Below are 14506 nucleotides of genomic sequence, written 5' to 3' on the forward strand. Positions count from 1 at the left end.
TATTTCTGTCTGTCTCTCTGTGTCTCTCTTCATGTCTCTGTCTCTATGTCTCTGTCTCTATCTGTCTCTCTGCCTATGTCTCTGCTTCTGTATCTCTGTGTCTCAGTCTGCCTCTCTCATCTGTACCTCTATTTCTGCCTCTGTCTCTCCTCCCTGCCTCCCCCCACCCCACCCCTCTGTCTCCAGGTCTCTCCCCTGCCCTGATCTGTGACTTCCTGCCTCAAGGCAACATGAAGTGACATTACATTACGTTTGGGCCAATGAAATAGATATAGACGCCTACGTTAGCAGGTGGCCCGGCCACAGTGGTGCTGGGGCCTGACACACAGTCAGCCCCCGGTGCCCTTGCCCTCGAGGGTCCTCCAGCCCAGACCCACCCTGTGTTCTGGCCATCCGTGGCAGTGAGCTGCAGGGGCTCTGGGGTCCCCGTCCCACCCGGAATAAGGAGATGTGAGACGCGGGTAGGCTCCCCGATCCCACGGAGAGACTCAGAATGAGGATTCACATTTCACGTACTCGATCCACCTTTTAGAGGGCCAGGGCTTTGGGGTGCCCCGGCGGCAGGCTCGGGCGTGGAGGAGAACTGACCTTGCACGAGCGTCCCCCGCGGATCAATCTGGAACACGGTGCTGGCCAGCAGAGGCGGGAGCATGGGGGCCAGCGTGGAGACCCCCACTGGGAACTCGGGGTCCTGCACGGTCAGCCTGAGCGTCGCCACCACGCTTCCAGCCTGGAGAGAGACCATCTGTGTCCTCAGCTTCCCTCTCCTGTGCAGGTCGGAGACGGCTGGCGGGAAGGAGTTTTCAACCTGGCCGAGAAGAGGCGACAGGCACTCACATAGAGCAGAGGCCTCCGTTAGCGTCTTAGAAAACCGTTCATCGGGGCCCGGGTGACCGACAGATGGTGAACAGAATCCACACGTCCCCTTCACGACCAAGAGGAGGTGCCCACAAACCAGCCCCTTGGGGCAAGCCGAGGCACCCCAGCGCCCTGCACCCCAGCTGGGCCTCCCCAGGGACGGCCGGGCCGGGCCGGGCCCCGTCGGCCTTGTGCGAGTCCGCGAGAACCACTGCAATCGGGGTCCCCATCTGGAACATGAGATGCCCCATCCGCTCTGTGTGCACACCCGAAAACTGGTGTGTGACACACAGACCCTGGGAGTGGACGGACAGACTGACTGACAGGAGGGACCCCGGAGGGACGATCCCATGGCCATTTGGAGCTGCCCCCCTCGCTGGCTGCATCCACCAGGAGACACACAGGCAACCAGGTGCCGAGGCCAGCGTGCCGAGCAAGGGAGACACCAGCCTTGCCCCGCGCCCCCCCACACCGTGCCTGCACACACGAGAGGGTTTCCAGGCAGGAGAATGTGGACCCTCCTTCCGTCCGTCCCACGTCTACACGTCCTGCAAGCACAAACTGCTAACTGCCCTTCAGCTGCAGGGTCTCTTTCCAAGACGTCTGTAGGATGAACAGCGTAGGAGGAGACAGCGGTCCCTCCAGAGCAAAGGGCAGACTTGTTCATGTCTGATCCCGTAAAGATTGTGTCTCTCTCCTTGGAGCAACGTTTAGGCGGATTTCGGCCCCTTACAAGATCCCGTTTCCCTAAGCTCGGGGCCGCCCAGCTGAGATGCAGACCGCTGTGTGTGTGTGTCCCCCCCCACCCTGGCCCCTCCGTGTCACCCCCGTGGCACTCGTGGGCCAGAGGGAACTGGCAGCAGCCTGAGGCTCACGCTGCCTGCCGCGCTGTGAATCCCGCGTCTTCGACCGGCGCCTCCCGACAGAAACGGGCTAAGTCATCGGTCTGCAGGAAAGGGAAAATCTCAGCCCATCCATGGTTCTGGACGGTTCAGCAAGTTGCTTCGCTCCCCAGTCGGGTCCCCGCTGGCCTGGCTCTCCCCGGCCGCGGGCTGATGGCTCCGGTTAGCCACGGAGAGGGATGGGTACGGGCACCCCCGCTACAGGCCTTTCGAGCGAAGGCGCCCCGGAGCGGGAGGCAGATGCCCAGGTCCCCCGGATGGAAGGTTCCACAGAAAGCCCGGCTGCAGCATCACGTGACAGAGCCCGTCTGAATCAAAGCACGGTCTTCCGAGACGCTTTGGCCCCAAATCTAGATTGAGTGCCCCACATGCGGGGAGCATGTGGGTAATCACCATGGGATCTGGGCTGGGGGGACGCGCCCTTGTGGCGCCGTCGCAGAGAAGGGGCTCGGCGTGGGGGCGGGTGCACGCGGGAGGCTCGCCCAGACGCCCCCTCCGCCCACCATGGGCCACCGTGGTGGCACTTTGGCTTTACCTCGTGGAGCAGTTGTCGAGAAAAGTCCCGGAACTCGGTGCTGCTGCGGTTGAGAAGGGCCCCCGTCACGTTGCGGTTGAGGACCCTGACGGTGACTTGGAATACCCGGGCATCTGCAACAGCGGGGGACAGGGTAGCGGAGGCTGGCCATCAAAAGTCACGTGCTTTGCTGGCACCGCTTCCCAGGAAGCCTCTTCTTTTGAGGGGACGTTTGTTGGAGGATAGAGAGAAGCTGCTGGATCGGGGAGCCGCGTTGGGGGACGTGATGTAAGGGTGGTTTACTTCTGTGCTGGAGGGCAGGAGCCGCCTGACACACACACACACACACTTCTACACCAGGGCAGGGACGGGCGGGACAGGGGCAGAGGCATGCCCTTGCGCGGGAAGGCTCTCAGCCGGCACACATAGGGTCTGAAGGCCCCTGTGGTCATCCATCACCCCCCATGGCTGCCACTTTCCCAGCCCGATCACACGCACACAGCCAGCCAGCCAGGTCCTCACGCCGGACCCACCCGGGGCCCCAGCACTAATGTGACCAATGCGCCCCATCCGCCCGGGGCCTTCCGGGTCTGTGCCCCGAAATTCCCACGTAAAAGCACACTCTGCCCCAGGCCAAGCAGCAGGGGCGGTCACCTGCGAGGGAGGCACCTGTCCTTCGGACACAAGAAAAGCTGGGGGAGTAAGGTGGGACTGGGTGACACCCAGCTCTTCCTTTCCTGAGCGTAAAACCGAGGTCGGCGGCCGAGCCCGCTGTGTCGCCGCGTGTCCGCTCACCTAGCAGCCTCTCCCCTCCCCAGCTAGCGAGCTCGGGTCGCAGGGGCCGTTTACCACCGCTGCGTGCACACACCACGAGGGCCCCAGAAATGTCACCCGTGTTGTGCACCGTGCCACTCTGGACCTTCGCCCATCTTCAGAGGAAACAGGTGTCCCTGTGACGTCAGCCTCGACCCTGCCCACGGCGCACCGCCTCCTGGAAGGTCAGTGCCCACCTGCGCCCGGGGAGTCTGCATTCTCCGCGAGAATGCCCACCACCTCCCAGGGGCTCCTGACGCGGCCGAACTAACTCAATAGAGCTTTTAAAGGGTAGAGGCCGATGTCATCAGAGGCCTGCTCATTCCGTCCCTCATTTGCCCACCACCACCGTCACTGGCGCTAAGCCCTGCACGCGACAGGCCCCCGCTGCGTCTTGCGTGCAGCTGTGTCCGTGTCAGGGAGCTTTACCGTCCCCGGCACCCACGTCCGCAGCCAGCGGCCGCCTAGGACACGGCTCCCGCCACTGACGTGACCGGGGCCTGCCCCACCCAGGGGCCGCCTGGCCCGGCCAGGGGGCATCAAGTCACGAGGTGGGGTGAAGTCAGCCACCTGCAGAGCCCCCCCCCACCCCCCGGGCCACACCAGCTGCCCTGTTGGAACTGAATCCCCAGCTCGTACCTATAACATGTTGGTTTAGGTGCAAGAAAACCCCTTCACGGCACCCACGTAGCGGGCACCACGGTAGCTTTTCGAGTGCGTCGCGGGGGAAGCGAGGCAGCACCATGAGGCTTTCAGGTGATGTGAGCTGCGGTTTGGGGGAGTCACAGACTCAGCCCCGAGAACTAGGTGCGCGGAAGTCTCTCAGCGCGTGCGAATCTCTACCCTTTCTGTTGTGTTACACTTTCCGCCCCGCTCTCTGCTTTCTCAGTCCTTCCAACCTGAACGCGGGGCTCCCCGTGGACCCTCCTCACAGCAGGTGGGAGAGCGAGCCCCCCGGACGAGATGTGACGTAGGGGTGCGAGGGGAGACCACAGGTAGCAGGCGGAGCGCGCACACGTGCCCTTACCGGTTCTGACGGCCAGTGTGGCGGTGACGTTGGCCCCGCACCCCTGGTAGCCGGTCCGCACCCCGTAGAGCTCTCCGGCCTCCAGCCCCGCCACCTCCAGGCTCCTCCCCGCGGTCCTGGCGCTCCGGAGGAGCTCCTCCCCCTTGTACACCTGCACGTGGAAAGTGCGGGGCCAGGGAGAATGTAAATGCCAAGACACCCGAAAGCTGCTGCTGGTGACGTTGAGGGTCATGTAGTCCCGGATGGGAGGGCAGTCTGTGGAAGAAGAGAACGAGGAAGATGAGGCGACACCAGAGAAGCAACGAAAAGGCGAAAAGCCAGCAGTGGGACTCCGTCAGGCCAAGATAAAACCCTTCTGCACAGCAAGGGGAACCATCAGCCCGCAGGACGGGAGGAAATGTTCGCAAGTCACGTGTCCGAGAAGGGGCCAACATCCAAGGCGTAGCGAGGACGTCTACAACTCGGCAGCAAAAACGCCCCCCAGAGTCCAGTTAAAATGTGGGCAGAGGATCTCCGAAGAAGACGTCAGCACGGCCAACAGACACGTGACAAGATGCTCAGCGTCACTGACCATCAGGAAATGCAAATCAAAACCACACGCAGACACGAGCTCACGCTGTCAGCGTGGCCAGTTATCAGAAGGACGAGAGAGAACGGTCGCCGATGCGGACGTGCGCCGCTGGTGGGGGTGTGGTGAGCCCACGGCGGGGACGGGATGCGGGTGCCTCAAAAAGTTAAAAATAGATCTACCCCACGCTTCTGGGCGTGTATTCAGAGCAAAGAAACCACACTTTCCGGGAGACACCGGCACCCGCCCCCCCATGTTCATTGCAGCGTTATTCACAAGAACCAACACAAATGCAACCCAAGTGTTTGCATTGTGGCCACGATGGTGCGTCAGGGGATGAACTGTGTCCTCCCCAAATTCATCCCTTGGAGCCCTAACCCCCAGCACCTCCGAATGTGACTGTGTTTGGAGATCGGGTCTTTAAAGAGGTGATTTAAAGTGAGGCCGCGAGGGTGGCCCTACTCCAATCTGACCGGTGTCCCTATGGGAAGAGATCAGGACAGACACACACAGAGGGACCACCAGGTGAGGACACGGGAGGGGACGGCATCTGCACACCCAGGAGAGAGGCCTCAGGAGAGGCCAGCCCTGCCCACGCCTGGATCGGGGACTTCAGTCTCCTGGACTGGGAGCGAATGGGTTTCTGTCGTTTAAGCCGCCCAGGCTGTGGTGCTCTGTTCGGGCTGCCTGAGCAGATGAGCACACATGGGGTGTGCCATTTCTGTGCTATGTTTGTAAATGTGATCTCGACCCCGAGTCACAGGGCCCCAGTGTTCTGATTCACTCGCTTGTGGTCATCTGCCCAAGGACCTCCGCTGGGATCGCTCATCACTCGGAAGCTTTGGCTCGGAGGGAAGCCAGAGTCACGAGTCAGGCCGGGGCTCCTCGCGTGTCCCTGTCGAAATCCCCGCTTCAGGGAGCAGTACTCTAACATAACAACCAAGACCTGTTTGAATACTCAAACAGAAGTCAGTCTCTCTTTGGGAAATAGGAATTCTGTAAAAAGTAGACGGCCCTTGGTCTAGTCACCATAATTTTTACATCAGAATTTGAGTTCTATAGAAAACAAGCCATGAAGGCTTTTAAAAAAATCTTTGAAAATCCAAAGTAAAGAAAAAATAATTAAAAAGTGTCTGACGTTCCCCCAAGCCCCTCACATAAGAATTCATAGGACACATGCTTTCCAATAGCATGACAAAGTCCTGTCTTTCTGGACAAATGCGTATGCCTCCTCTCAGTCAAACATAAACGCTGGTACAATTCAGCCTGTTTTGCCTCGGCTGCCAGGAGGCTCAGAATCAAGTTTCGTGCCCCACTCTTGTCCTTCGCCCAGCCTTGCCGTGTCCTGAAATCACAGAGCCCTGTGTGAGTGTGCTTCCCCACTGAGCCCCCACGGGGCCCCCGAGCAGGTGGATATAAACCACTGGACGCTCATGCCAGGTGAGCCCAGCCCTTCCTCCGCCGTCATTCTCGCCCACGATCGGTGCCCATCTCACTCCTCACTGTTCCTGGTGACTCTGCTAGGATGGGAGGTGGAGCGTACTTCGAAGAAGACGCACCTGTCTTTTTTACTGAATTGTCCAGTATTTTTCTGTGCGTTTCTCACGCAAACGGACAGGGACGCAGTTTCACATCCTTCCCGATGCCGTCTTTTGTGGCAAGAAAAGGAAGACGTGATTTGGCCGAGGGGCGGCCAGGTCTTGGGGCCTGAGACTGTGGGTCTCACCCCCACCTCCCCGCCACTGGAACCCTGAAATCAAAAAGACGCCCCCAACCTTCCAACAACCACGTGGCGGTCGGCCTGCCCCTCAGCAACAAAGGGGTCGTGGGAAAAGCAAGGAAGGGCTACCAAGCCTTCTCCCCAAATCCGCTCAAAGCACAATGTTTCCACGTAGGCAGGCCACACGACTGTGCTGACAGCTCAGAGCCTGGAGCCTGCTTCGGATTCTGTGTCTCCCTCTCCCTGCCCCTCCCCTGCTTGGGCTCTTTGTCTCTCTCTAAAATAAACAAACATTAAAAAAAAAGTTTTAATAAAATTTTTAAAAAATGAAAAAGGCTGTCGCTACATCTGTGAAATGACCTGATGAATGGGGCACGGGAAGAGTCTAGAAGGTACCGGGCTGGCTAGAGATTCAGTCACTCTTCAGTTAAGATGCAGTCGGTCCCTAGGTCCCTGGGCCAAGAAGCTGCCGACCCGGCCGTTTTGAATGCTGTGAAAGCTTCCGTGCCGCCGTGGGCCCAACATTCCCGCCGCTGAGAGAGTCTGGGGGCCTGAGGAGCCCCCCCTCCCCCGAGGGTAAGGAACGCCACCACCAAGCACTCACGTGGCTCTTTCTCCCATCGAACACCCGGAGCTATTCGCACTTGTCCACATTGAACCATTTTTGACCAACTACCGCGGTAACTTCGCGTGATTCGACGTTCATCCAACATCACTGCACGCTCAGCATCACCACCGACACTGATGGAAACGACGCTGAATTAAAGCCCACTGGCGTGCCAGACACGCGTGCCCAAATGACCGAGCCAGCGTGGCCCCATTCCAGGGACTTGGACCGTGGGGACTCACAGGGAGCTCTGAGCTCCCTCTCCCATGACACCGTTCATGCCGCCGTGCGAGCTGTCAGTGATGCGGGTACAGCCAACGTTTGCCGAGTGCCGTGGGCACCAGGCAGGTTTTCCCGTTTAGTCCTTCCAACAACGTTACATGATGGCTCTACTAGGATCCCATGCTACAGAGGACACAACTGAGGCCCGGAAAGGTCAAGGAGGCAGTCAACGGCAACACTGTCCAACAAGTAACGACAAAGTCACTTGCTGTCTATCCCACCTGGGTGCTATACTGCATAGTGACCTCCCAGGACAGCAGGTCCTAATCCCCAGAACCTAGAAATGCCACCTTCTTTGGGAAAAGGGTCTTTGTAGGTAGGAGCAAGTTGAGGATCTCGAGATGAGATTATCCTGGATCACCAGGGCTGACCCCAAATGCCATCACCAGACTCCCGTCCTCCAGGTCCGCCAGGTGCGTGAGAGGGTCAGTGGCTGTGGTTTTAGGCACCTCGTCTGTGGCTCTTTGCCACAGCCATCCAGGAGGTGGCCTCTTCTTAAACCGCTTTCCAGGCCACTGCCGGCTGGACAGTGCTGCTTATGGGAAGCTTCCTACATGCTTTGCTGCACATCTCACAGTCGAAGGCTGATCGCACCTCCCTAGGACAGACCCGGAGCCGTTTCAAATGGAAACGGTCCTTCTACCCCCTCCCTCTGTCTTCCCAACAACTTGGGTTCTTGTCCCTCACTAGCAGGACACCTTCCCATCGCCCTAGAGCTTTCCAACGCTCCTCTGAAAACGTGGCCCCAGAACATAATGCCCAATTCTTGACTCTGCGTGATCCGAGGGTACCGTTGCCCTCACGTCTTCACCATCCTACAGCCGTGAGCCAGATCCGGAACCTGACATTTGTCTCGGTGACACAGCAGATTCCCTGCGTCCCCGGGTCTGGAACCGCGTTTCTTCTGGGCAACCCTGACCCATCTCTGGAGAAGCAGATCAGGGGCTACCGGGAACGCCCCCTTTCCCGTGATCTCCCGGGTCCGCCTCTGTTCCTCTTTTCCCTCCAGCCTGCCAGCTTGCCACCTGAAAAGGTGTCACCCTGTGAAGGTGGAAATGCGGAGGACTCCAGCCAAGATGCTGAGCACCCGGTTATCAGAAGCCTGGCCGCCAACGAGGAACGCTGGCGTCCGTGAACCTGAAAGGCTGCTTCTCGCCAGCCCCGGCCGCCTCTCCAGCCAGCAGCCCTGCGCTGGCCAGGCCACAGGTTGGCGAGACGTTTCTTCATGGAGCGCAACAGCTGTGAGGCGCCAGCTGGGAAGAAGACAGTGTGGGAGGGAGTTAGGGGGACCCTGAATACAGTTCCACCTGATCCCGAAAACAGATCATGTTCCCGCAAGAGAAGCAGGCACCGCGAGGTTATTTCTGATGGCTCTTGCTTTGTGCAAGAATCCAGCCGCCCATCGCGTCACTCACTGGATGACTAATTTCACAGGAACAGCATCGGGGATTCGTGCTGTATTTTCCACAGGTCTGTGCTTCCAAACCATTCCAGTAGACTGCTCATTTATATCAGTGTCTAAATGGAAAACATATGCCGCTTCCCTGAGCGATGTGCAGTTGGGATTCACTCCGCCTTCCTGGTCTGGAAATGCCGCCTGTGTCTCTCCTGCCCTGCGAGAAGTGAGGTCAGGGCGGTGCAGAGTTTTTCCCACTTGTGTTTCGCTCTCGAGCGGCCCTTGATCTCGAGGGAATCTTGTCGCCCACGGCGTCGAACAGCCTGGCAGAGTCTGGCTGACGGCATCCCTCACGGTGAGTCGGGTCTGCTGTCTTTTCAGGTTACTAGCCAGAGGATTTTCGGTGACTGTATTCCAACCTTCTGTGCTCGCCGAAGGACAGGATCCTGCCCCGGAGGCCACAGTACAGGAGACAGAGGATGGTCTGCGGGAGGCTCTGTGCGAGGCTTAGCGGGCACATTTGCGCGTGGAGGGTGGTGCTGATGTCGAATCAGACCCCAAAGTCAGGAAGCACAGCAGAGGAGCGTTTTGTGGCCGGAAGTGAGGCTGGCAGGTGCATTTTTTTTTTACCACCCGGGGACCCGAGGAATAGTCACCGCTAATAAACACTTGCTGAGTGCCTACTGTTTGCCAAGTACAGGGATGCACTGGCAGTGACCAGGAAACGAGCCTCCCGGCCCCGTGGGATTTCACCTGCCGCGAGATGGAACATTCTAGTGGGAGAGGAATGCACACCGCCCGCTCCTTGAGGGGTGCTGGGGACCAGCCCCCTCCCCAGCGGGGGCTCACAGCCTCTGCCCCTTACCCACAGCAGAGCGGGAAGAGTCAGTAAATAAAAACCTTCAATTATCACACCAGTCCGGCTCTGCATCAGCAAAGAAAAATCCTACCACCCTAGAGTGCTGGTCCACTCCTGACCCTACACACGGGGACACGGCCAGCGGGATGCCCCGTGGCGGCTCTGGGTCAGGAACAGATCATTCAAAATCGGAGAGGTGTCCTCCAGCCAGAACACTGCTAGGAAAGGTCGCCTCGGGTGACGGACGGGGACCGGGTTGTCTGTGAGAACCAGCTTTGGGACCTTGTGCCAACGGTCACCTTCCTTTACCTGGACTTTCTCTTCTGAAAGTAAGTGTGATAGGGGCAGGTGCCTCCTGGGGGCGCTCTACAGGTTAACCGAGGTGAGACCATAAGGAGCTTATTACAAAACCAGGGTGAGTTAAGTGCTAAGCAGCTCTTGGCCGTGTTATTATTATGAGCAAAGGGAGGGACCTCACTGTGATGCTCCTTTAAAGGGGAAAGGCATTGAATTACATTGCCAATCAATTCATGCTCAGTGATAAGAACACTCTCCTTAACCACTTTGCAGAGTCAGTGGAAGTTCTGGTCTGCAGAGCAGAATGTTGGGAGCAAACTAAGTGCCCCCCCATGAGGAAGATTGCACAGAACCTCATGTCATTGCTGCGGAAGGTGATCACAGGGGTCCCCGCTTCTCCGCGGGGGGGACATCTCAAGAGCCCCAGCGGATGCCTGAGCCACGGGTGGCACCGCACCCTCTCACATACTCTGTGCTCTCCTGCATACGTCCCTGTGATAAAACTCAACTTATAAATCAGGCACGGGGAGAGATTAGCGACAGTAACAACAAAATAGAATCATAACAATATTCTGTGACGAAAGTTACGTGAACGTGGCCTCTCTCTCTCAAAATATCTTACTTCCCGGAACTCACCCTTCCTGCGCTGATGGGCATTGTGACAAGATACCCACGTATCCAGGCTACGTGCCGACATGACATCGGAAGGAACTTCGTCGGCTTTCAGACCGCGGGTAAGTGACACCGTGGAAAGCGAAACCGCGTACGAGGGGACCACTCTGTTACCCAGCCATCGGAAACCATACTCGTGAAGACCGGTTTGCGTCCTGGAAAACTCTCCGTGACAGGATGGTGAGTGAGGGAAGCCAGGAACAAAACCGCACTGACGGCAGGATTTAAACAGCGCCAAAAACCTGGCAGTGACCAAGAAGACAGAAACAGTTGCTGGGGCACCGACACCAGCATTTGCCCTTCCTCCGTAGGTACAAGCTGTTAAAGTAACAAATCAGGTTCTGGGAGGAAGAACGGGACCGCGTGAGGTGGGCCAAGTCCAAAGCGAAGGTGCCAAGCCCGTCACAGCCCGTCCTGCACCCTCCTCTCCCGCCAGCCCCCGCCTGCAGTTCGTGCCCGGTCGCGAGGCCTGGTGTCGCCCGCCGACGTGTGTCCCCAGCAAGCCCGCTGTCCCCCGCCAGCCGCTGCTCCCGCGTACCCCGCTTTGCACCCTGCCCAGCTCAGTTACAGTGGGGTCAGTCACTGCACATGGTGGGAAAGCCCACGGAACGGGGCTGGGCCCGCAGGTGTCCCCCTCACGTGGAGAACGTCTGAGCCACCTCAGGCCCGGGCTCCTTCGCTGTCTGTGCTCCTCCGTCCCGAGGGTCTATCCTCAAAGTCACCGCGTGTTCACCACGTGAACACGGCCTTGGCCATCTTAGTCCCGGGCCCACCCTGGTCTCAGCAGGGCCGGTGCCCTCATGCAGTCTTCCCAACCCCCCTGGAAACTTCCGCTGTATCTCATTGGCTAAGGTGAGTCATGGGCCACCCTACCTGCAAAGGAGGTAGGGAAATGTGGTCTTTGTGGCTGGGCACACATCCACACAAAGCTCACTCCAAGTGCCGTCACTAAGGAAGGAGAGACCGGGTTTGGGGTCTGCCACGACCCCTCTGGTCTATTCTCTGCCCAACAGCAGAGCACACCTGAACACAGGTGCAGTCATATCGTCCCGACTGCCGCTGAGTGCCCTCCAGAGTCTGGTCTGACTCCAAGGACAGACGGCAATGTCCTGCTTGCTCCTGAAGCCATAGGAACGGGACCTCACGTATCATGGAAGAAAGGGGCACCACCTGTGGAGTATGAAGGAGTCTTGCCAAAACAGGTCAAACCTGAATCTGAATCCCATGGTGCGTCTACATCAGGGGTTCGTGCCCTGGATGGGGATCATAGGCAGACATCAGGGCTCCAGGAATGTAGATAAAATGTAGTCGTTCCTTCGGTCAAGGCTCTGGTACCCACAGAAACCACAGAAGCCGCCTACCACAGGACAGTCTGGCGCTTCTCTAGCATCCTCTGGATGGTTTAGCACGGTTAAACTGCACGATTTAATCAGTACACGAGGCTGTGTATAGCTTCCAACTCAGTTTGGGTTCTCCCAGAAGCAGGACCTGAGATGAGGACTCCTAAGCAGCTACTTTGGGAAGCTGGAGCAGGAAAGTGGGGAGACAGGGAAAGGAAGGTGACAGGGAAGTGTCTTCTACGGAGGTGGTTCCAGAGTAGACAACCACCTGATTCCCTCGGGAATCTCTGAGACGAGAGGCCACAGGCGTGCCCCTCCTGTGAAGGCTTCTGGTGGGGAGACGGAGTGGCCACGCCCAGCAATGGACAGGGGACCCAAGGGATGGGAGGGGACAGTGTGGCTTCGGACAGCTGTGTCACCATTCGGGGTCATAAGATTTTGATAAGTGTGTCCCCGTATGGTCAGTTTGCCTCGTCATCTGTGCATTTGATGCACCTGGGCACATTTTGTGAAGGGATCCACTGGCCTCACCAAATGCTCAGGGATCTGGGCACCATTAAAGGAAGAACCAGCTGTGGTTTAGAAAATTCAGAGGAGGGGACAGGTAGTGGCAGCTCCTCCCGGATGCCACTCGGCAGATCCCAGCTTACGGGAAACTCAGCTGGGCAAAGGGACCAGAGAGGTGGACCCCAGAGAGGTGGAGGGGAAACCCCAGATTGCACCTCAAACAGACTGTTAAGAAATGATGGGGAGGATGATGGGGCATCAGAAATCTCAACAGACTGGATGTTTGATGATACTAAGGAACTCCTGTTTTGTTTTTGTTTTTTTTTAATGTTTATTTATTTTTGAGGGAGACAGCGAGCGAGCATAAGCAGGGGAGAGGCAGAGAGAGGAGGAGGGAGAGAGAGAATCCCAAGCAGGCTCTGCACCATCAGCACAGAGCCTGATGCGGGGCTTGAACCCACACACTGTTAGATCATGTCCTGAGTTGAAATCAAGAGTCGGACGCTTAACTGACTGAGCCGCCCAGGCGCCCCTTGTTTTGGTTTTTTAAAGGATGATATGAGATGGTATTTGGGTGTTTTTTAAAATCTCTCAGTCTTGGGGCACAGGGGTGGCTCCGTCGGTTGAGAGTCAGACTTTGGCTCAGGTCATGATCTCACGGTTGGTGGGTTCGAGCCCCGTGTTGGGCTCTGTGCTGACAGCTCGGAGCCTGCTTCGGATTCTGTGTCTCCCTCTCTCTCTGTTCCTCCCCTGCGTGCACTCTGTCTCTCTCAAAAATAAGTAAGACATTTAAAAAAAATTAAAAAACATCTCTTACTCTCATCTCCTAGAGATACATCCTGGAGCCGTGACAGATGAAGTGATATGGTGGAGAGGGTTCCGGATAATGGGGTGGGGGTGAGCGGCCGATGGGGACAGAGACGGAGCAGAAAGGGTCCCAGGGGAACAGCACATTTTCATCATACTCCTCTCTGTGCTCGTACCTGTCTACAAGTTTCCAGAATAAAGACTGAAGAATCTGCGTGGCCTTACCACACCGGCACAAGGTCTTGCCCCCTTGTCCCCAACCCCTCCACTGCGCCCCGTGCCCACCACCTCCACGTTCCTGGACTCCACCGTGCATGCGCCTCTGCTGGGGCCTGGCCTCACCCTGGGTCTGAGTTTCCCGGGGCTGCTATAATGAATGAGCACAAACGTGGTGCTTACAAGAGAAATCCACTCTTAGGTTCCGAGGTCAGAAGTCTAAGATGCGGGGGTGGGCAGGGTTGTGTTTCTCTGGAGAATCCAGGGGAGTCTCCCTCGAACATCTCCTCTCCCTGGCTCTGCCCCCCTCTTATAAGGACCCTGTGGTGACTCTGCCCTTACAAATAATCCAAGATCACCCCCCGAACCTCAAGACCCTTAGCTAATCCCATCTGCAAAGTCTCTTCTGTTGGGTAAGGGACAGGATCACAGGCCCTGAGTCAGGATGCAGACATCTTTGGGGTTTATCATTCAGTCACACATCCTCCTTGCCAGCTTACCCCCGACTGCACTCTGGTCTCTGCCTAAAGGTCACCTTGTCCAGGGGCCTTCCCTGGCCACAGCACCTGAGACTGCCTACCCCCACCCCCACCCCCTGCAGGCCTCATCTCACCTGCCACTCTCCTTAGTCTCAGTAGCTGAACCACTTCCCCACCTTTGGTATTTGTTCACACCTGTGTTGTCTTCCCTACTGAAATGGGAGCCAAGGCAGCAAGGGCTCTTGGGCACTGAAGGGTCCATTAGAAGAGTACCAGGCAAATAGCAAACACTCATTAGAGTGTGTTGCACATGGGAATGGATGGATGGGTGGATGGATGGATGGATGGATGGATGAATGGTGGATGGATGGATGAATGAATGGATGGATGGATGAATAGATGGATGGATGAATGGATAGATGGTGGATGGATGGGTGAATGGGTGGATGGATGGATAGATGAATGGATGGAGGATGGATGGATGATGGATGGATGAATGGATAGATGGTAGATGGATGGTGGATGGATGGTGGATGGATGGGATGGATGAATGGATGGATGGATGGAGGATAGATGGATGAATGGATGGATGGACGGTTGGAGGATGGATGGCAGATACATGGATGGATGAATGGATGGATG

At 57.4% G+C, this 14506-nt stretch overlaps 1 protein-coding gene across 1 annotated transcript in view; it reads right to left on the bottom strand.

The window, feature by feature from the left end:
* UMODL1 (uromodulin like 1) overlaps positions 1-14506 on the bottom strand; it is a 62071-nt gene that overhangs the window by 28377 nt on the left and 19188 nt on the right. The window contains exons 6-8 of the mRNA XM_049628532.1: positions 4115-4369; positions 2296-2408; positions 589-808 (exon numbers count right to left, since the gene is read on the bottom strand). Coding sequence (XP_049484489.1) covers positions 589-808; positions 2296-2408; positions 4115-4369 — 588 coding nt within the window. The remainder of the gene's footprint in view (positions 1-588; positions 809-2295; positions 2409-4114; positions 4370-14506) is intronic.

This window comes from Panthera uncia, chromosome C2 (assembly GCF_023721935.1).
Source record: "Panthera uncia isolate 11264 chromosome C2, Puncia_PCG_1.0, whole genome shotgun sequence".
Taxonomy (NCBI): domain Eukaryota; kingdom Metazoa; phylum Chordata; class Mammalia; order Carnivora; family Felidae; genus Panthera; species Panthera uncia.